At 38.1% G+C, this 21,463-nt stretch overlaps 1 protein-coding gene and 1 non-coding gene across 3 annotated transcripts in view; one reads left to right on the top strand and one right to left on the bottom strand.

Moving 5' to 3' along the window:
* Positions 1-21,463, bottom strand: part of DMD (dystrophin) — a 1,770,560-nt gene that overhangs the window by 231,470 nt on the left and 1,517,627 nt on the right. For both annotated transcript variants that reach the window (XM_030807549.1, XM_030807550.1), the window contains one exon: positions 2,200-2,278. In XM_030807549.1, the coding sequence (XP_030663409.1) occupies positions 2,200-2,278 (79 nt within the window). The remainder of the gene's footprint in view (positions 1-2,199; positions 2,279-21,463) is intronic.
* Positions 1,827-1,935, top strand: LOC115833421. Its single transcript, XR_004028853.1, has one exon. It is a non-coding gene; the product is annotated as a U6 spliceosomal RNA (small nuclear RNA).

Below are 21,463 nucleotides of genomic sequence, written 5' to 3' on the forward strand. Positions count from 1 at the left end.
AATGGTACCTACCTTAAGGGATTGCTATAAGGATTAAACTAGTTAAAATCTGTAACATTGCTAGGCACAAAGTAATGGCGTTAAAATGATGGATAAACCCTCATATATACTCATATATGACCATAAGGAAATACATCAGAATGCTAACAGATGTTAACCCCATGTGGTAAAGTATGGCTTTTTAAATACCAAAAAACTCAACACATATACTCTCACAATCAAATAAAAAGTGGTATAAATTAACATTAATCAGAGGAAAACAGGTGCTTGCCAATTTAATATGCAATATTGTATAAATAGGATTTTCTAATACTTAAACTTTCAGTTAACCAAGGTTATTTCTCTTAGTATTAATTATAAAAGCACAATTAATAAAATGGTAAAACCAGTAAATAAAAAGAATGACTAGAGGTCAAGGACAAAAGGAGAATACAAGGCTCACGAATGTAATCCCAGCATTTTGGGAGGCCAAGGCGTGTGGATCACTTGAGGTCAGGAGCTCGAGACCAGCCTGACCAACCTGGTGAAGCCTCGTCTCTACTAAAAAATACAAAAATTATCCGGGCCTGGTGGTGCACACCTGTAGTCCCAGCTACTTGGGAGGCTGAGGCAGGAGAATCGTTTGAATCCGGGAGGAGGAGGTTGCAGTGAACCAAGATCACGCCACTGCACAAATAGTTAGGGAAAGGAAATGCCCATAGGCTGAGGTTTCAACTTGGAGGCATCGTATTTATTTATTTATTATTGATACATAATATTTTACATATTTATGAGGTAATGTGATATTTTACTGGCATAGAATGCGTAATGATCAAGTCAGGGTATTTGAGGCATCCATCACTTTGAGTATTTGTCATTTCTATGTATTGGGAACAATTCAAGCCCTTTCTTCTTGGTACTTTAAAATATACAACACATTGTTGTTAGCTATAGTCACCCTATTCTGCTGTCAAATGATATAACGTATTCCTTCTATCTAACTGGATGTTTGTACCCATTAACCAACCTCTATTTATCTCCCCCTCTACCCACACACCTTTCCCAGCCACTAGTATCCATCATTCTATTCTATGTTTATCATCAATTTTTTTAGCTCCCACAAGAGTAAGAACATGCAATTTTTGTCTTTCTGTGCCAGGGTTATTTCACTTAACATAATGACCTCCAGTTCCATCCATGTTGCTGTGAATGACATCGTTTCATTCTTCTAGTGTTTCATTGTGTATAGATACCACATATTCTTTATCCATGCATCTGTTGATATACACTTAGGTTGATTTCACATCTTTGCTGTTGTAAACAGTGCTGTGATAAGCATGCAAGTGCAGGTACCTTTTTGATATACTGATTTCTTAGCTTTGGGATAGATAACCAGTAGTGGGATTGCCAGATGGCAAGGTAGTTCTATTTATAGTTTCTTGAGAAATCTTCCTACTGTTACTAATTTACTGTTACATTTTCATCAACACTGTAAAAGAGTTCCCTTTCTTCACATTCTCACCAGAATCTGTTATTTTTTGTCTTTTGAATAATAGCCATTCTAATTGGGGTAAGATGATAGATATATCATGTGGTCTTGATTTGCATTTCCCTGGTGATTAGTGATGCTGAGCATTTTTTCATATACCTGTTGTCCATTTGTATGCCTTCTTTTGAGAACTGTCACTCATTTCATAAGGCAGGGAGTATTTAATGAATTATTTAGAGATAAATAATTATAGAGTCACAGTAACATATATTGAATGATCATATTATAATTACATGATATCATAATTATTAGCTTTATGAACTGAACTGATAGGCAGAAATTAAAAACTCAGAAGTATGTGTTTGCTTCAGCAGCCCATATACTGATATTGGAATAATGATACAGAGAATATTAGCATGGCCCCTGAGCAAAGTGTTCCATATTTTTCAAAAAGACTCAAAAATATTAATAAAGTTAACATTTGAGAATATATTGCAGGAAACAATTATGCATTAGCTGGAGACTGGATAAAATGATCCAACTGGCCTTCCTCTTCCTAACCTCCTAAACTTATCAACCAAGTTATATTTCAGGATGATTTATGCTTCTACTGCATCTGACAAGAGATTATTATGGTTCACCTCTGAATTCTCTTGTTTTTTTTTTCAACTGTTAATTCTTATTAATCAAGATGCAATAAAGCTAAGTGATAAAAGCTGAAAATGACTTACTGGAAAGAAAGTGCTGAGACGCTGGACCAAAGTCCCTGTGGGCTTCATGCAGCTGCCTGACTCGGTCCTCGACGGCCACCTGGGAGGAAAAGGAGAGAAATGATGTCCTCTCATTCTATATAATGAGGAACAATTAAAACAATGTATCCTTTCTAATAAGATACTTTGAGTCTCCGAGGCTGAGAACACTGAAGCAACATTTCATAACCCTAGTTTTAATATTCGCCGTATATAGTATTCCAGACTCGTTTTTATCAATCCAAGGCCAAACACAAAGGATTTCCTCTCTCGACAATGTTAAAATGAGATTTTTTTTTTTTTTTACAGTCAACTCATTGGCAGACACAAATGAACTACTGCTTCAATTAGTACCTTTAAAAAATACAAATCTTTACTTTCACAAAAACATTAGGGAGAGTGACATTTGGTATAGGTGACTACAGAATCTCAGAAATGACATGCCTTTAAGTCTTAGGCTATTGTTTTTGATGAATTTTTAAAGAAGCAATATTGATTAATAGATAATAAATCATTGAGTGATATTTAATTATTGATAATTATTAATTAACCAATGGTTGATTAACATTTAATTATGGGCTGGGCACAGTGACTCATGCCTGTAATCCCAGCACTTTGGGAGGCCGAGGCGGCCGGATCACTTGAGGTCAGAAGTTCAAGGCCAGCCTGGCCAACATGGTGAAACCCTGTCTCTACTAGAAATACAAAAATTAGTCGGGTGTGGTGGCGCATGCCTGTAGTCCCAGCTCCTCGGGAGGCTGAGGCAGGAGGGAGGCTGCAGTGAGCAGAGATCGTGCCACTGTGCTCCAGCCTGGGCGACAGAGTGAAACTCCATCTCAAATAAAAGATTAATTAAGTATCAAAGAAGTACAGGCAAGGCTTAAATTTGGGATAAAATAGGGTGGGTAGTAAGATAAAACTAATTTTCAGATTTCAGTTTTCAGTGGACTTGGAAATTATTGAGAAATATACCTTTAGGGGGCATGCAGTGAAAACTGCCATTCTTTTCTTCCTATTAGGTTTTTCCATAATTTATTGACACAGTGTGATGTCAACTTGGTGAGTTCTATTCTTGGTGGGGAAAAAGGAATAATTTTATGGGTGACATGCTATACTTACTCATTTGGCATTTTGCCAATCCAGTATAAGCGGTGGCTCCAGGCATCTTAGCTCTCTAACTCTGGATTTTGATTTAGTTGTGAACAGTCCATGCTAAACTAGGGGTTGATCAGAGCTTGCACAGGGCAATCAGAACTCAGGGGGTAGTTCCTGTGGTGTGCAGAATTCCCGAGAGGTAAAAATTGATGTTAATCTCATCAGAAAAGTGGCTCAGGTAGTCTGGTCTCAAACCAACTCTGGCCTTCCAATATCAATTAAGTGCCTAGTGTATATCCGGAACAATCTCATTTTTTCACTCTCTCCCTAGACTTGCCCATTTTTGCTTGGCCCAAATACGTGGATAACCAAGTGGGGTTTCCCTACAATGCAGGATTTACTTTATTTTATATACACAAAAGCATGAGGGACATATCAAACCTACCTTCCCAACCTTATGACCCTGCACTCCCAAACTCTACCTGCTAAGCCCACCAAAACTACATGCCTGTCCTGCACTATTCCATCCACTATAACTCTTGTGTGTGGCTTCTTCATGCTGCTCCTTCTCTCGGCAATGCTCTTACCCCACTTCTCTCCCAGATCAATGCTGTTAGTGTTTATATGTTTACTTCCCCATCTCCCAGGTTAGAATTAATGGTTTCCTCAGCATTCTAACAGTATATGGTTTATACTTGAAGCACTTCTATCATATAATTCATTTTAGTTATATGGACATGAGTGTGTCTTGCAATAGATTGTAAACTTCTTGATAGCAGGGACCATTTTTTGTTTACCTTTCTCTTCGAATGTCTCCAACCCTTTCTGCAGGAGGCATAGAACCTTGCACATAGTAAATGGTAGGAAATATTTGTTTAATGACTAATTGACCAAACAAATGGATAAATGAGTAAATGTGGTACGTGTGTGTGTGTGTGTGTGTGTGTGTGTATGAGAGAGAGAGAGAGAGAAGAGAAGAGATGTGGAACAAACAAGAATGCCTACTGACACTGACTGCACTGACTGCAGGTCTGTAATGGTTAATTCTATGTGTCAAGTTGACTGGACTATGGGGTGCCCAGGTAAACCACTATTTCTGGGTGTGTCTGTGAGGGTGTTTTGCAGACAAGATTAGCATTTGGTTCAGTGGATTCAGTAGATTGCCCTCCCCAATGTGGGTGGGCATCACCCTATCAGTTGAGGTCCTAAACAGAACAAAAAGGCATGTTCCTTTTTTCCCTGCAGGCCTGTTTGAGCTGGGATGTCAGTCTTCTCCTGCCCTTGCACTGGGATTTACATCATCAACTCCCCTGGTTCTCAGGCCTTCAGACTGAGACTGAAATTACACTACCAATTTTCCTGGCTCTCTAGCTTGCAGATAGCAGGTCATGGGACTTCTTAGTCTCCAACTGCATGAGATAATACTAAATTTTATATATTCACACACACATATACATATATATATACATATACACACACACACGCACACACACAGGTATACATACATACATATATATGTATATTGTTGCTTCTATTTCTCTGGAGAACCTTGACTAATCAATGTCCCTGGGTAAATTATTCTTAACTTTCCTTATCAGTAAAATGTGGATGATAATGTAACTTATAGGGTTTTGTGGGAATTAAATAAGATGATACATGTAAAGCATTTAGCCTAGTTTCTGTCACGTGGTAATTGCTCAATAAATATTACCAAATGTTCTTGCTGCTATAAGGTTAATAAAAGGAGAGGAATAGGCCAGGCCTGGTGACTCACACCTGTAATCCCAGCACTTTGGGAGGCTGAGGCAGGTGGATCACTTGAGGTCAGGAGTTCGAGACCAGTCTGGCCAACGTGATGAAATGCCATCTCTACTAAAAATACAAAAATTAGCTTGGTGTGGTGGTGGGCATCTGTAATCCCAGCTACTCGGGAAGCTGAGGCAGGAGAATCACTTGAATCTGAGAGGTGGAGGTTGCAGTGTGCCTAGATTGTGTCACTGCACTCCAGCCTGGGTGACAGAACAAGACTCCATCTCAAAAAAAAAAAAAAAAGGAAAAAAGGAGAGCAATAGAGTGTAATGTGCAGGGCACCACATACAATACAAAAATGGCTAATATTTATTAAGCAATATGTGCATGACAATATGAATTATGTTATTTCATCTTCACAGTAACTCTGCAATAGGAGTTAATATTATTCCCCCCCACGGCCGGGCGCGGTGGCTCACGCTTGTAATCCCAGCACTTTGGGAGGCCGAGGCGGGCGGATCACGAGGTCAGGAGATCGAGACCACGGTGAAACCCCGTCTCTACTAAAAAATACAAAAAATTAGCCGGGCGTGGTGGCGGGCGCCTGTAGTCCCAGCTACTTGGAGAGGCTGAGGCAGGGGAATGGCGTGAACCCGGGAGGCGGAGTTTGCAGTGAGCCGAGATCGCGCCACTGCACTCCAGCCTGGGTGACAGAGCGAGACTCCGTCTCAAAAAAAGAAAAAAAGATATCATTCCCCCCACTTCATTGATGTAAAAACTGAGGCATGAGAGGTTAAAATAAAAACTTGCCTAAGCTTCAGTAGTTAGTAAATTGGCAGAGCTAGGATTCAAACTCATTCAGTCTGGGTCTTGCTCTTAACTGCTATCCTGAAGATTAAAGTTGAAAAAAAAAGTATTTTATAAATATTTAATAAGTAATTGGCTTTTTAATTTCTTTATTTTCAATCAGTTTATTGAATGCAGACCAATTCTAGCGTGCATATCTATGAAACTTCAGTTGTTCAACGTATTTTATGGCCCAATGCAAGGTCAATTCCTGGTCTTGAAGAATGTGATACCATAAGATTATAGAGAAAGGTTGTGGGAAAACGCATGCAAATAAATAAATGTTTGGCCTATGTCATTATTTCTAAATTTAGAATGGGTCATTTCATGAATAAATCAATCTAGAGATAAATGTGAGTGTTTGGGGGTAGAGAGGAGAAGATGAAGATGCCATATGGGAGTGGACACTGATCAGAAATCTTTCCACATACTGAGAAAGAAATCCCAAGGGGAAGATGTAGATGGTAAAGGAATATGACCGTGCCATAGGCCACTTTCTCTAGTAAGGATGTTAGTTTCATAGGGACCGAGCTGATGCAGCATCAAAGTTCATTCTAGACTCCCAATCTCTGAAGAATTTTGCCTTCTTATACAAGGAGGCCTCCAGTGGTAGTTTCCAGTGTACATTCAATATTGTCAAGATTTTAAAATGAGATCAAAGTGAATTTCCATCTTCATAACTCAAACTTAAGAGAAGGCATGACAGCGAGAAGAATTAAGCATAAAATATTTCTTTCCACAAATTACCGTTGGAGAAAGGTATTGTGTGGATTGAATGCACAACTGGCTAAAGAAATAAATTTATGAAGGAGAAAAACTTGAAAGCAACCAAAGTCCTCGAAAGCTTTAGCTTGAGACTTAGGAACAAAGCACTTTAATTCTGTGAGCAATTATGCAAGGAAATGAAATTTGATAATCTATTAAACGAGAGCCTCCATGCGTTAGATCTTTCTAACTGGCTGCATTTTAAATCAATATACCGTAGTATATACAAAACAGGAAGCAAAAGCCAGAAATTATATACCTGTGTCTTATGTTCGGGCACAATCAGTTCTTTCCTTGGTGGTTTATTCACTTTATAAGTATTTGTTAATATTGAAAGAGATAGGCAAAAAGCAAATGCTATAGTCCCTGATCTCTGCAAGTGTAAAAGTTTGGAGGTAAGAAATAGTGACAAGCTGAAGAAAGGCTTGGGGCTGCAGAACAGTGGTGTTGAGGACGACAGTGAGATACAATTAGTTAGTCACGTTGAAAGCAAATGATGCAAAGCAAGGCGTCCTGGACTCTGAGGCTCAAGATTTACCCTGCAGGCAAAGAGAACCAGTGAAAATTTCTGTGACATGACTCAATATTTTAGAGGAAAGTTAGGGTTTGGGAAGATCAGTACGGGGTAAAACAGATTTGAAAGGGCACCTGAGACTGAGATCAGAAAGAGACTGTTGTAACTTACTAGACTTGGGTTGATATGCATTAGAATTAAGGCTGTATTGTATTGAATGTAAAAGAAGGTACATATTAGAAGGTATTTTGAAAGGAGGAAGAACTATCCAATTTGGTGTTGGAGATTAATTTCTGAAGAAGCAAATAAACTCTTGGATTTCGAGTAAGGAAGACTGGGAGAATGAAGATATTGCTGATGGCAATATGAAAATCAGAAAAGGAAGAAATAGCATGTGTGTGTATGAATTCATTTGGAATATAATGAATTTGTCCTAACAGTGAAACATTTAAGTGGAGATGTCATGTATAGCCAGTTAGAGATGAACAATTTGTCTCAGCAATTAAAGAAAGGAAAGAGAAGTGAGACTAAAAGGGGTAAGAGTGAGCTTTGGAAGGTGAGCCAAGAAAGAAGAGATAAAGGAGTTTAAATAGAATGATTTAAACAGCCAGGAGGGACCCAATCTCTTCTGAATTAATAGGGCATGTCTCTGTTTCCTTTTATAAAAGTAATACAAATATAACATCTTTTTGGAAGCATACATCCTGTTTCAACTATTAGATCATAGATCACGAAAGCTTAGAACTGAAGAAACCTTGATTGATACACGAGGGTCTATTCTTCAGAACTATCCCAGATGGGCAGAAAACTGCCATCTGGTCCATGAGTACTCATAATCTAGGTTGCAGCAATTCTTCAGTAAAAGCATGTCAGGAAAAAAAAGGTCCTTTTTTATATGTTCCATGAGGACAGGGACACATCTTTCCCTGCTAAATTCTCAGTGAGTAGCACAGTACCTGGCATATAATAGGTGCTAAATTAATATTAGTTGAATGAATTAATGTACTGTTTATTAATGGATCTTTACTATAACAACTATATTTTAAATGAATAATTTCTTCTTCAAGATCCCTGACACAAGCTTTTGAAAAACTTCCCTCCCTCTCTTCTTCCTTTCCTTTTCTTCCTTCCTCCTTTTCTTCCTTTCTTCCATTTTTTTTTTCTTTTTTTTTTTTTTTTATTATACTTTAGGGTTTTAGGGTACATGTGCACAATGTGCAGGTTTGTTACATATGTATCCATGTGCCATGTTGATTTCCTGCACCCATTAACTCGTCATTTAGCATTAGGTGTATCTTCCATTTTTGATGATGAAAGTAAAAGAAGAAAAGAAGAAAACAATTTCGATTCAATTTTGCCTATAACATTAGATTTAAAAATGTAAAACGGCAATTTATAAAACAACCCTGAAGTCCAAATCTCCTCCACATTTGTTTTACTCTAGTTTTTAAATAATCATATTTAAGATTTGAGAGTTATGAGGGCTATATATTATTCTCCTTTGTCTTCTCATTTCAGATGAGTTCTGTCGACAGTATACTGTTTGCAGAGACCTTCCTTTTTTAGCTTCAGTAAGAAATATCACTACATTCATTCAAAAGATATTTACTAGAAGGTAAGTTTATTGTCCACAAAGACAGAGATCTTATCTGTCTTGTTAAGGATTTATCACAATGCCTAGTACATAGAAGATGATCAAGAAATACTGAATGGATGAATGAATGAAAGGCTTTTTGAGTTCCTCTTACTTGTTAGGCACTGAGATAAGTATGAATACGGTAGACTTGAAAGTGTAATTTTGGGTATAATGAATGAGCACCAAATCATCCAACTAAATTATGATATGACACACACTCTTAATTCCAAGCCGTGACTGTTTCCCAAAGCTCAGTCCATTCCTCTGTGTATTGTGAAAGGTAAGCTTTACTTCATTTTTTCTTCAACGTTGCTTTTAAATAAGCCAAAAGAATAAAAGAAAGAAAGAAAAAGGACCGATAACAACATCATGGCTCTTAGAAATGATTTCAAATAAATTTATCTAAATGTAAATGTTGGTTCTTTAACTTTGTTTTAGATTCTCAAGGGCTTCCACTTTGTCTTTTGACCTTTCTGTTAATTACTCTACTTTGAAGTTTTATCTTCACTAGAAGTTTAGGAGTGACAAGCATTACCTCCCCATGTGGAAATACATTGCTAGGCAATGTGGTTTCTTCCTAGTGTCCAAGCTACATCTTACTGATACTACATACAGAAATCATGTTTACTCCAGTCTAGAGAAAACATGTAACTAGGAACATATGTTTTGATTTTCTGGTTCTCAGTCTGTCTAGACCCTTGATAAATATCCACGGGAATGCAAGAAACAGACACGACACTTACACAAATGAGCCTATTAAAACAAAAACAAAAGCAAAAGACAAAAACTCTTCTTATGCTGTGATGCTAGTAAATAAACCATACATATGCACACAAATGACTCTCCAGTCTATTCATGAGTTTTTGTCCTGAAGTTTTTCAGTTTGTACAGTTTCTGTGTGCATGTGTCTGTGTTGGGGGAGGAACTTCCTCATTCATTCTTACTCCCAAATCCTCACAAGTAACACTCATAAATACATGCCCAAACATTATCCTGGAAACTCTCCAGAGACTGATTACAGTTTCAGTTAAAATCCTTTTAACTAATGGTAATCCCTTTCAGTTAAAATCCATATTCTTCTAATTCTGATTCTTTTGAGTTGTAACTGGAAAAAAAAAAAGTCTGAGAGAAGTTCTCGTCTTGATTTCAAACTCTCCTGGGCCTCCCAGAGTGCCGGGATTACAGGCATGAGCCACCTCTACCGGCCATCTTCTGGAATGAAGGTTTGTGATAGGTATAGCTCTGCGGCAAAAAAACCTGGGATTGCTGAATGCAAAGATTGACTGAATTGTCTTTCCTTTGGGTTTATTTCTGTGTTTTCTTGACATTAGGGCACTTAGGAGTTAAACGGTGTTTCTTGCGTTTGACTTCAGGATAGATCACAGGAAACAACTAGTGCTAACATGGCACTCGCTCTGAGTAGGAGCATAATTATTAATTGATTCTGTGTGACTTATGGCATGGATACTAATGCTGTGCCATCTGAGACCATCCTTAATCTATCTTTTAAGGTTCCTGCATCATAGCTTTTTTTCCTTCCATTTCATATTTCTGTGCTTCTTTCTTAATCTGACTCCTTTTTTTATTCCCTCCTTTTTATTTCCTTTCTCCTCCACCCCTCCCCCTTTATTATGTTCTATACAACCTACCAGAAGAGTACACAGACTCTGCTGAGGCAAACAGCGCCTCAAATGAAGGGGCTGTACATGCTTGCAAGACAAGGGAGGCAGGATATGAATAGGACTCCTAGCCTAGTGCCAGCCCAACACTTCTCCAAGAACATTCTTCCTCTAATTCTGATGAACCCTTCCATCAAACTGGAAGGCAAGAGAGAACAAAACAGCAAGCCCTTTGTCCATTGTTAAGCCTTTCATCTTTCACCTCACCGATTTCTAAAATGCACTTTGGATGTTTGTTTATTGGTTTTCATGCTTATGCAACTGCCTCATTCTGTGATAATGGAGTCAGGTTATATCAACATTAAATTGACTTCATAGACCCAAGTACCTTAAGGGTATCATTAATTTTAATTTAGAAAAGCAGCAATCAACCTCCTATCCTGCTTCATTTGTCAAAATCTTTAGTTTTAATTACATCTACAGACTTATGAAAACTGTGACAGGAAGAGAAGAGATCATAGGAAGCATTTCTTCTGCCTTTTTTTTTTTTTTTTTGGTCTCAAAGAGAAAAGAGGAAAGTTGAATTACTTTGCCTGGAAGGTGATGTAACTTGATACAGATTTTATCTTAAAAAATAGGTTTCCTTTTAAAAGTTTTCCTAATGTATCTCATGATTTGCGACAGGAACTAAAGTCAAGCGGCTCTCACCTTCCAACATCATTACATTAAATCATTTGCATTCCGGCTTTAGCTATTTATTCTTGAGCTTTATTTATACCACATTTGGAAGATATCATTCTCACAGAAATTTTCTGAGGCCATTGGAGTATTCCTTTCTAGGGGCATTTTGGCCCATAAGTAGCATAATGTTCACATGGTAATTACATAATTACGCCTCCTGGTATTTGAACACAGGAGTATTTCCAAGGAACAAAAGTGGCAATTTGAAATAATCATCAATGAGATACCATAAGACTGGTACTGTCTGAAAAAAAAAAAAGATGGCATATATTAGGAAATTCGTATTAACAAATGACTGAAACCGGTAGATAAATGCAAAAAGATAAAGCACTGGAAATCAAACATTTTCGTCTCAGTGGCAGAAACTTTTATATTTTGGGTAACAATATACTTGTAGATTTTCAGTTTGTTCTACTAAACACTTCTTTAATAAAGGCTGGAAGGAGGAATTTGCTGAAGTATGCAAGAATCCTTAACCAAGGAAATCAACACTCCTTAAATCCCATACCATCCTTGCAGCATTTCCAAAGCTTCCTGACCTTGACTCCCTTCACAGTCAATTTGACCACCACTCAAGGAAGCTTGTCTGCCAGAAGACCCTGTTTCCACTTCCCAGCTCTCCTCCTCCCGCAACTGACTGAAAAGCGCCTTTCTTTTCTCTCACTGACGCAGAACTGACAAACCAGTATCAAGCCGTTCTTTACAAATCAATAAAGCGGAAGATCTCATCTACTGTACTTCCAAATCCTACAACATTCTGTCTTCTGTCTTCTTTGCATATCATAAGATAAGCCGCAAGTTATATAAATAAGTATACTTCACGCTTCTTAATAAAGGACAGGGGATGGAGCGATGCACTTCCATTGTTTCTCTGTGTAGATTTGTCAGAACCAGAATTAAAACTCTGCCATGGACTCACAGTCTCTACGGTCTCTCTCCCTCTGTCTTATTTGCACTCTTCTGACCTAGCCCTCCTCTTCTCTCCCCCTGCCTCCCTCCTCCCTCATTCCACCTCACCCCACCCCCAAGGCTGTTTGTAAGCTCCTCAAATGCTCATAAGACTTTCTTGAACTATTTGATATTTTCACTTCAAATCTAAACTAAAACTATTTTGTTTTTCCAAATGTGGCTTTACATAGTGCAGAAAACTACAGGGAAAACATCCAAAGTACAATGTGATCTTTTATAGGAGAAACAAAAGATTGAATTTCTAGGTCATCATGGAAGTAGGTACACTTCCCTGAGCAATAATCTGAGGTACTTTATGAGATTCTTTCTTTCACGAAAGCAAGAAATCCTAAAATCCATCAGGATACGTGCACTGTGCCTCAACTCTCTTTTTAATCCTCAAGCGAAATCAACACAGTACAGTGTAATAAAAATGCATATAGCCCCAGGCTTTGTGCCTTAGCAAAGAGAGAAAAAATAAGCTTCTTGACTTCATATGTCTACTGTGAATAATCAGTCACTGCGATTTTGGGATTTTGCTTTATAATCTTAACGTATAGCAGTGAACTCCATGTCTGTGGTGTGACAAGAATAAAGGATTCTTTTTCTTTCTTTAAAACAGGTTGTTCCCATATTTTCCAAAAGAGAGACATGTGTCAGCTTAAAAGAAACGAAACTACAATGGTGTGAGGGAGGAATCTCTTGATTGTTAGCGTATATTTTCTGCATTTTACCTGAAATTGTCAACGAAGTGTAGGTAAAGTTAAGGCGGGGCCCTAGGCCATTCAATAATGTGGCTAACATTTGGTTTCAGGACCTTCTCAGTTCTGTTCCCAAATATTTAGCCTTTCCTTCCCAACTGCTGGTCCTTAGCTGATTAGTAAATAACCCTAGGAAGATCAATGATTGTTCATAACAGGCTTCTAGTACCACAGCTGTGAGTATTTGCATTTTAAGTGCAACTTTAAATAATTAAGCCATTAATTACTCAAATACTTATTGAGTGTTTATAAGGCACTTTGCTAGGAGAGGAAGCAGAAAAAATAAAAATAAATAAGAAAACAAGGGGATGGTCTTTAGTGAATTTGTAGATTTGATATTTACAAATAAGCATAATAAAGTATTATGGGAAAGATTTTAATGTAGTGCAGTCATTCCCCAATTTGACAGTGCATCACAACTATTCGAGAACTTTTTAAAAAAATACAGATTCTTAGCTCATCTAAATAATTTCTGATTTAGTTAATTTGAGGCTGAGGCTTGAGAATCTTTACTTTCTTTAAGTCTCCACGGATAGTTCTGATGTACAGCCTGGTGTACATCCATCAGTGTAGTGGAAAGGCCACGAATTTTATGAGTCAGGAAGACCTGAGTTGGAGTCCCTTACTAGCTATTTAACCAGCATCTTATCTAATAGCCTGTGAACCTTAGTTTCTTTATGTATTAACAGAAATACCACATAACAACACTACCAATAATGACAATAATAGCAAACATTTATAGAGCATTTACTATATCCCAAGTGCTATTTCAAGAGTATTATAAGTATACTTCATTTATGTCTTTCTTATCAGAAGGTAAATTTGATGAGGGCAGGACTCAATCTATTTTATTCACTACTGTATCCCCAGGACCCAGGTCAGTGCCTGTCTCATAGTAGGCACCTAACTACTTGAAAGAATGAACATCACTATGAGGAAAGTACACCATAGTGACCATTTTACAGATGAGGAAATGGAGGCACAGAGAATGAGATGTTGTAATGTGCACAGTTGGAGAGACCATTTTCTGGCACTCGGTATGTACTCGTTTTTCTGATAACTGCAAATTGCTAGAACAAGCCTAAATAGCTATGGGGGTTACGGAGTATCTGGATGAAATTAATGAAGGAGGTTGCTTTGAAACTGGGCCTTCACAATTGGGTAAGCTTTTGATGGGCAAAAACAGAAGAAACACTCTGGGTGACAAGAGTAGAATGAGCAATTTTTTTTTTTTTTTTGGCACTAGTAAAGGCCCGGATATGAAGGATAAACAGAAAAAGAGCTGAATAATATAAGGCTAGAAATGTAGCTTGGAGTCAAACCAGAGCTGTACTTGACTGTCAGGTTTAAGAATAGAGACTTCATTTAGTTGTTCATGGGAAGGCATTCGAATTTTTTTAATAGTTATTTTAAAATTTTATTTCTTTCAAATGCATTCACATGATAATAAAATTCAAGAAAAACAAAAAAAGTTATTTAAAAATCAAGCCTCTCTTTCACCATGTCTCTCTAGCCATTTTGTTCCCCACTCCCTGGTGGCAAGTATTTCCATATTCTAAATTAATTCTTTAAGTAAGAAAAATATTAGGTTGGTGCAAATGTGATCGCAGTTTTTGCCATTGAAAGTAATGGTAAAACCACAATTACTTATGTACCAACCTAAATATCATTGTCAGAATGGTGTTTTAGTTTTAGGATGAATGAAAGCATGGAGAAAGCGAAGAGAGGATAAGCTGCCAGAAAGAAAAACAAGAGATGGTATGGCAAGACGTTATGTGTTAAATGTAACAGTATCAGAAAGTAGAGTCAAGGAAGCCTCAGACTCTCACCCTAGGTGAGGAGATGCATAAAAATCAGAAGGAACCACTGATTTTTTGCAGCGTGCTTTGATGTAATAGCAAATCAGTAAATCATGGACGGTTGAACAAAGACTGGAGGAATGATGGGAAAATTATGAAAGGTGTGGCAGTGAATTCTCCTTAAAGCCCCTCTTATCATTCATTCTCATTGTTAGAAAGATCCCTATCATAGCTGGGGCAAAAACAATACATTTAACTAAAAATGAGCTAAGGCGTGTAAAGCATTTAACAGCATCTGTTATAAGGTGAGCACTGAGTAAATGGTCACTGTTACTTATTTGTATTAAAAGGTGGGGCTGGGCATGGTGGTACAAGCCTGTAATCCCTCACAGTGACCTGGGAGGCTCAAGTGGGAGGATCACTTGAACCCAGGAGTTCAAGACCAGCCTGGGCAACATAGTGAGACCCTGTCTCTTAAAAAAAATAACACAAACAAAAACGCATGGTATCAGAGCAGAATACAATGGGGTGAGTTTGACAGACACATCTTTAGGGGAAGTTCCATATCTAGCTTCCCTTTTTTATAATAAATACTTGAGCTGGTTTGTTGAGGATAACCCATATGATTTTAGTCATTTACTAGGACTTAAATCTGGAAAGTATGACAGTTGGGTTCAAGAATCAATGATTCCACAAGCATTTTCAAGGGCTGCTATGTAGACTGTACTATATGTTCACTGTGTGGTGGATGGCAAAGATGGCACATGAGAAATTTCTATTCTCAAGAACCTTGTGTCTTGCTGGGAGATGACTGCAGCTGAGATGAATTAGAGACTTTTTAACTGATAGTCTCTGTGTTACGACCAATAAGAGCAATATGTATTTTTGGAAGTGAGACGGCAGTGAGGCCAGGAGCAATCTGGGAGGCATCAGAAAAGAGGTGACACAGAACATCATTGTCCTAGGTCAGACTCAGAGTATCAGCCACTTAGCATCTCATGTCCATGAGGAGTATTTTTTGAACAGGCATTTTGCATGCCATTGGTGATATAATCTTAATGATTCAGAGATTCCTGAGATTTCAAACAGTATCACTTAGAGTATCAATTTTTCCTTTATTTTAGTAAGCAACAAGTCATCATTCTCTTACCATCTTTTTTTTTTTTTTTTTTTTTTGAGACATACTGCTCTGTTGCCCAGTCTGGAGTGCAGTGGCATGATCTCAGCTCATTGCAACCCCTGCCTCCCAGGTTCAAGCAATTCTCCTGCCTCAGCCTCCCCAGTACCCAGGATTACAGGCATGCGCCAACCCACCCGGCTAATTTTTGTATTTTGTAGAAGAGATGGGGTTTCACCCTGTTGGCCAGGTTGGTCTCCATTCTCCTATCTTTTAACCATTTCACAGTTGTTTGCAAAGAACTTTCAAAATACAGTGATTAGAATGATTTGTTTTCTTGTCTTTTCCTTACTGTATCGAAATTGATTTTTTATGGTTAGGTGAATATAGATGATTAAATATAAAAGCATTGCATGATTTTGTGTTGTTTAGATAAAAACTGTGAATTTTGCGTGAGTAAAGGGCTAGTATCGCTATTGTTCCTACCTGAAAATGATTTCAGTGCACTGATATCAAACTTTTTCTAGACTTTTCCAAAGTAATATTAAACCTCATACGTAGAACTTTGAACATCTAGTCCTTGATCTAGGATTGAACACACATTTCACATCTTGAAGAAAACTTACTTACTTATTTATTTATTTTGGTTAGCTGATCTTTTTATCCCTTCAGGCATTAACCAATGTTTTTTCTTTCCTGGCAGCACTTCTGGAGCTAAATTCCCTGAAGGCTAAAGCATCTATTAAATGGCTCAAAACGTAGAGTGCTAAAAGTTTGCTTTTGTTGTGTTATTTTTTAGTGGATATCTCAGAAAAAAAGTATGTTCTCGCATATGTTGGCACACTGCAGTAATTTTTCACTGATTAAAATCTAATTTTGAGCTTTTAATAAAGGTTAAGCATCTCCGACCCAAAAGCTCAAAATCTGAAATGCTCCAAATTTTGAAACTTCTTGAGTACTGACATGATGTCACAAGTGGAAAATTTCACACCTGACCTCATGTGACAGGTCACAGCCAAAACTTTTGTGTTTCACGCACAAAAGTATTTAAAATATTGTATAAAATTTCCTTCAGGGTATGTGTATAAGGTATATACGAAATATAAATGAATTTCATGTTTAGGCTTGGGTCCCATCCCAAGATATCTCATGAGGAATATGCAAATATTCCAAAATCCACAAAAATAAAACATCCAAAACACTTCTGGTCCCAAGCATTTTGGGTAAGGAATATTTAACCTGTTTTCCAATCTAACCTGGCCCTAACATTCAACTTTGTAATATATAATGAAGAAATAAAACAACAGAGTAAACTTCCAGAGTAAACAAATCTATACCCCAGGGATATTTAAATATCAGAAATGAACTCATACTTTTGACTTACCATCTTCATAAGGCAATGCATATGCTAAACACAGATGATTCTTATCTTTTCACCAACCTAAGGTCTTTAAGGACTTTAACTACTAAGAATATTTACGTTAATTCAAGTTAATATTTGTCTTAAAAAACAGAATCTTTTAAATATTCAAGATATAGATGTTTCACCAATCCAATCTACCCTTTCTGGTCAAAAGTTAAATAAATTGGATGGAATCTCAAGTATTCATAACTACATATAAGAACAGAAACTATCAAGAATGTATCAACAACAAAAGGTTTTCGTGGCCTCTTTCAGTACACATGTGCACATAAGACATGTATCTTTTTTTTTTTTTGAGACAGAGTCTTGCTCTGTCACCAGGCTGGAGTGCAGTGGCACGATCTCAGCTCACTGCAACTTCCGCTTCCCGGGTTCAAGCGATTCTCCTGCCTCGGCCTCCCCAGTAGCTGGGACTAGAGGTGTGCGCCACCACGCCCAACTAATCTTTGTATTTTTAGGAGACAAGTTTTACCATGTTGCCCAGGATGGTCTTGATCTCCTGATCTCGTGATCCGCCTGCCTCCGCCTCCCAAAGTACTGGGATTACAGGCGTGAGCCACCGCGCCCAGCCAAGACATGTATCTTTATAGAGCAAGGTTTCTCAACTTCAGCATTATTGACATTTTGGCCCGGGCAATGTTTTGTTGTGCTATCTATCCCATGCATTATAGAGAATGCCTAGCAGCATCCCCAACTTCTACCCACTAGATGCCAGTAGCACCTCCTCACCAGTTGCGACAACCAAAAATGTCTCCAGAAATTGCCACGTCCCCTGGGGGACAGACTTGCTCTTGGTTGACAACCACTAGTGTACAGTAAACTTTCACCCTCTACTTCATATATACAGATATTGATGTTCGAGATAAGAGAGTCCTATTCTATGTCTGTAACTGGTTGAGGAAGGAGAAGTTAACAGTCCCCAGTTATATACAGACTATTGTCAGATCTGCGCAATTCAGGATTCCTCTAATTGGCAGTCTTTGCTCTGCCACTCCTTGTTGGGCTGACACAGAGTCTGGAAGATCTGCATTGTGATCTGATGGCTTCCCTTGTTCAATTCTGCTTCCACCCCTATTTCTTCACAGGTGTTATTCTGCAATAAATCTGCCCTGGCATCTGCTTCTTGGAGGACTCAACCTGCAACAATAATCAATCAATTCCACGATTCCGTTCCCTTAGCCTAGGTGGGCAAGTGACCCAATTTGGGCCATATAGAATCAAGCCCATACAGTCTTTGAGCTCTCGGGTCAGAGTAGCTCTCTCTATTCTGCAGGGTATGTTGAGGGTGTTAAGAGGATGGCAGGTAGGCCTGCAGCAATAGTCTGAAAGCCACCACTGACACCAACACCCTTTTGTTTCTTAACTAATCTGAGTTGAGTTTTGTGTCACTTACAGCCAAGAGTCCAGCCTAATATACTTTATAACAAAGGGAAACTACGGAAACATTTAAGAAAATTAGCATTGATCCTAAAAGTTGTTACAAATTAACTCATCACAATAACCATTCAGAGCAAGGTATATAAGTCGCTCAAGAACTACAAAGCACATTGCCTTTTTAAATTTAAAGATACTTCATAAAAATGTGGGACAGAGCAGAATGGTACCATTATAGAATGATTTTACCAACTGCTGCATTAATTCTCCAAAGATTTCCCCCAATCTCATTATGAAGAAATAATAGACATAGAATACTAGGCTGGGTGCGGTGGCTCACGCATGTAATCCCAGCACTTTGGGAGGCCGAGGTGGGCAGATCACGAGATTAGGAGACTGAGGCCATCCTGGCTAACGGTGAAACCCCGTCTGTACTAAAAATACAAAAAATTAGCCAGGTGTGGTGGCGGGCGCCTGTAATCCCAGCTACTCAGGAGGTTGAGGCAGGAGAGTCACTTGAACCCGGGAGGTGGAGGTTGCAGTGAGCCGAGATCGCACCACTGCACTCCAGCCTGGGCGACAGAGCGAGACTCCATCTCAAAAAAAAAAAAAAATACTATATATTAGAATCAATATACACTAGTTTCGAGGCGTTTTGAAAATTTTGGTGCACCCCTATCCAGCATATCCTGCCCCTTTCTATTTCACGTTCCCTGTTGCTAATATTAGGAAAAGAGAACATTTACATGAGTATGCTATTTGATTTGAACCAATCTCTCAGGGTCAATAATATTTCCGTATTTTGTGTGCAGCATTTAAGATTATAAAGTATGCCCATTTCAGTACTCCTTTTAAACAGAAAGATTTAGTTGAAAACTCAAAGCCACATTTGTCCACTGAAAGCTTTTAAAAAGCTTCATTTGTGAAAAGACACATTGACCAGAGCTGCTGGGGATCATTAATGAAAGCTGGATCTTCAAAGGAGATTCTGTGTTACAAAAAGGTACTTGGACATTTTGGCTAAGCTGCAGACCACCTGTGATTTGGCCATTTGATAGAGGGTTGGTTGTTGACAGGTCCTAAGAGATACCCTGTATGTCTTTTCTTTTTAAAATTGTATTAAAAGATTTGTATTATGGGCTCCCTATTTAAAATGAAAGTCCGGGCAGCTGTCCCTTTTACTCCGTCTAGAAGAAGGTAACTTACATTTTCTAACATGAGTTTTCCATCAATAATTGTCTGCTATGACACCAAAATATTCCCCACCTCCTGGCTGGAGAGCATGTTGTCTTGGTCATCTCCTCTGCTGGGTTGGAGACAGAGTGACACATGTAGGTGAATGGGGTCTAAACCAATTAAACCCTTGTCTGGGTCTAAACCGATTAAAAAGGAACTCAAATCTATTTTCTCTCAGATTGGGAGAGTCCACGAAAATAAAAAAGCCAAACAACAGAAATGCTGCCCAGTTGCACAGGGTGTTGCTATTATCTAGCATGTGCACATCAATTTATGTTTTCAAACTCGTTCACAGTCACTAGTTACTGGCAGGCACTCTGTTAAGAAGTAGACAACTCTAAGCTGAGTTTTGAACATAGATTCCCGGAAGTGATTTCCAAGATCATTTTCAAATTTGTATGGCCAAAAGGCATTTTAAATACGATTTTAAATTGCAAAGGGACAAAATCATGGGCTTCTTGTGTTTCTTTGGATGCCAATCACATTACTTCGAGAGCTGGCATACGTCCTGGATGTCTCAGGCTACGCACCACTGATAACACAAACTATGCGGGCACTGGAGCAGAAAGATATGAGCAGAGGAAGAGAGAAAAGTGGTGCCTCTAAGACCCCAGAAAGTGGTTTTGAACCCTTGTGGATCTCACTGGAAAGGGATTAGGAGAATACCACCTGGCAGAAGACCACTCTCTTATTAAGGCTGATCCACTCTCTCTCTCTCAAAAAATGAATAAATAAAAGATAAAACAAAAAAAGGTAAAAGAAAAAAGAAAAAAACTTAAGTAGGAGGGAAAGTCTAGAGTTGACAGAGCTGAAAGGCTCTCAAAATTTTAAGACTTTTTTAAGTGTCTTAAAATATTTTAGGGACTTTGTCTTAGTAAAGATGATAAAATTAAGTTCACTACACACTTATTCCTTTTAGAAGCTTTTCACCTCCATTTTAACTGTGTGCATTTAATCTGTGTAATAATCACCATATGTCCCCTTCAATGTCCTTTTGCATCCTTTTTTTTTGGCATTTTAGTCTATTTCTGTCTGGCTGATTTTTTTCTTCTATTCAATGACATTTTCTCCTCTATTATTGCTTTATTTAATGTTTTTCTTATGCTACAGCATAACTGCCTTTTTTTCTCCATCCAGATCTCTAAATTAGGGGGCCCCTCTTCCTTTTCTATGCAGCAGCCTGTCTTCAGCATGATGTCTTCACTTTTCTCTATTGTAGTCTCTTTTGTGATTGGCCAATAGCAAAATGAAACTTACTAGAATCCAATTCTAAAAGCACTTTAGAAGGATGGAATCTTATCATTTACTCCCTGAATCACTATCATCAGTATAGATGGTGCAGAACGGTATTCCATTTTGGGGCTCATTGGATAAGTATGAGTTCAACCTGGCAGCTATAAAATAACCGGGGAAAATCTTGTTCCTTTCCTCCTTTATAGCTCAGAACTTAGTGACTGACCTTGCTTCTTTATTTCTAATTATGCCCTATGGAAAAATTACGCCTTTTTTTTTCATTTATATTGTATAGTGCCTAAGATTTTTGGGGGCCTTTAATGAACAGCAGTACAATTTCATTTTCATTTTACAGGATATGCAATATAATTTTGAAAAATTAAACTACAT

This window comes from Nomascus leucogenys, chromosome X, assembly GCF_006542625.1.
Source record: "Nomascus leucogenys isolate Asia chromosome X, Asia_NLE_v1, whole genome shotgun sequence".
NCBI classification, from domain to species: domain Eukaryota; kingdom Metazoa; phylum Chordata; class Mammalia; order Primates; family Hylobatidae; genus Nomascus; species Nomascus leucogenys.